The sequence below is a fragment of the Toxorhynchites rutilus genome, chromosome 2 (assembly GCF_029784135.1).
Source record: "Toxorhynchites rutilus septentrionalis strain SRP chromosome 2, ASM2978413v1, whole genome shotgun sequence".
NCBI classification, from domain to species: Eukaryota; Metazoa; Arthropoda; class Insecta; order Diptera; family Culicidae; genus Toxorhynchites; species Toxorhynchites rutilus.
Genome location: NC_073745.1, coordinates 203,438,106 through 203,439,933, shown reverse-complemented (window position 1 = coordinate 203,439,933; position 1,828 = coordinate 203,438,106). Strand labels below are relative to the sequence as shown.

Below are 1,828 nucleotides of genomic sequence, written 5' to 3'. Positions count from 1 at the left end.
GCAACTCGGCACCACTCATCGAAGGACAGGTTTCCTGACATGCTCAGAAAGAAATGCAGCATTAACACAACTAGTGAAGCTCGCTCAACGTGATTGTTTTGCAACGGAGTTAGAGGATCTGCAACGGAAAGGACATGTGAAGGTCACATCCCGAATCAATTCATTATGTCCAATACTCGTGGACGGCGTAATCCGCGTTGGCGGCCGGCTCGAAAACGCTTCAGTTCCGATGAGCCGTAAACATCCAATCATATTAGACAAGGATCATCCGTTTACCACGCTTTTGGTACTTCATTATCACATTAAACTACTGCATGCTGGTCAAAGCTTACTCATCGCTAATATCCGTGAACGATACTGGCCTTTGAGCATCAGAAGCCTTGCACGAAGAATAATTCACAGATGCATAACTTGCTTCCGGACGAAACCTCGCATTCAAGAACAATTAATGGCTCATTTACCTAAGCTACGAGTAACTCCTGCACCCCCGTTCATTCATGTGGGTGTCGACTATTGCGGTCCATTTATCATAAACTACCCTCTCCGCAAAAGAGTAGCAGTCAAATACTTCGCCGCTATCTTCGTATGTCTGGTGACAAAAGCGGTACATATCGAAATGGTTGCGGATCTTACCACAGCAGCCTTTATTGCAGCTTTTAAACGATTCGTCGCCAGGCGAGGAAAACCAGCGGTTGTCTTTTGCGATAATGCAACGAATTTCGTTGGGGCGAGACGCGAATTGGACGAACTTCGCAAACTGTTTGTGTCACAACAAACCCAGCAATCTTTAGCGTCTACAGCTGCAGATTCGGGAATCGAGTTTAGATTTATACCGGCAAGGTCGCCAAATTTTGGCGGTTTATGGGAGGCCGCAGTAAAATCCATGAAACAGCATTTAAAAAAAACCATTGGAATTAATATTGTTACACCAGATGAGCTTCATACTGTGTTAGCACAGATAGAAGCATGTCTCAATTCCAGACCCCTAACTCCAGTCAGCAACGACCCCAGCGATTTGGATGTTCTAACACCGGGACATTTTCTGATCCAGCGGTCACTTATGGCGGTACCAGAACCGATGGCTGAAGACGTCCAAGAGCATCAGCTGTCCCGGTGGAGACGTGCGCAGTTGATCGTGCACCGAATTTGGTCCAAATGGTCAACCGAGTATTTGGCGAATCTACAAAATAGGACGAAATGGACCAGACATTGGAAAAATCTGGCCGTGGGAATGATGGTTTTAATAAAAGAAGATAATCTTCCTTGGTCGCATCACGCAGGTTCACCCAGGTGCGGACGGCAATGTTCGGGTTGTCACAGTGAGGACCAAGGACAGTACCTTCACCAGAGCCATTTCAAAGATTTGCATTCTACCCATCGAGGACAACGAAGGAGTATCACACAACAACAAATAGTTTCCCCCAGCGGAGGTGCGGAGAGCACCTGCGGGAACCAGCTGGTTCCCGCGTACCAGTTAAGTCGTTATTATTTACTAAATGATCAAAAAACTCATGGAATGTTTCATCCCCCATAGCCGTTACTTCCTGGAGGGAGGCCTCTGGCCTGCCCAAAGATGCTGAAATCCAAGGACCCATAATGTTGGATGCGAAGATGAATGACTCACTGCCTTGTTTGTTACCCGGATGCTACCCGACTTCGTGGTGGTGGCCACATTACGGAGTCCAGTACTTATATGTGCTGTTATGTTCAAGCTACATATGCTCATCATCCGGAATCACTACTCATCAGTATCGGTCCGAATTATGTCCAACACGATAATGAAGAAATCATATACCAATCCACTGTTACGTTCACGCCCAGGGCGATG

General features: G+C 46.7%; 1 protein-coding gene across 1 annotated transcript; it reads left to right on the top strand.

Moving 5' to 3' along the window:
- The first annotated feature begins 616 nt into the window (after positions 1-616).
- LOC129766608 (uncharacterized) lies at positions 617-1,534 on the top strand. Its single transcript, XM_055767187.1, has one exon. It carries the CDS (start codon positions 617-619, stop codon positions 1,532-1,534), a length of 918 nt encoding a protein of 305 aa, XP_055623162.1.
- The last annotated feature ends 294 nt before the right edge of the window (positions 1,535-1,828 follow it).

Bases quoted from the DNA above. Each gene is read 5' to 3' on its own strand.
- LOC129766608 (XM_055767187.1), top strand. From the start codon at position 617: ATGGTTGCGGATCTTACCACAGCAGCCTTTATTGCAGCTTTTAAACGA.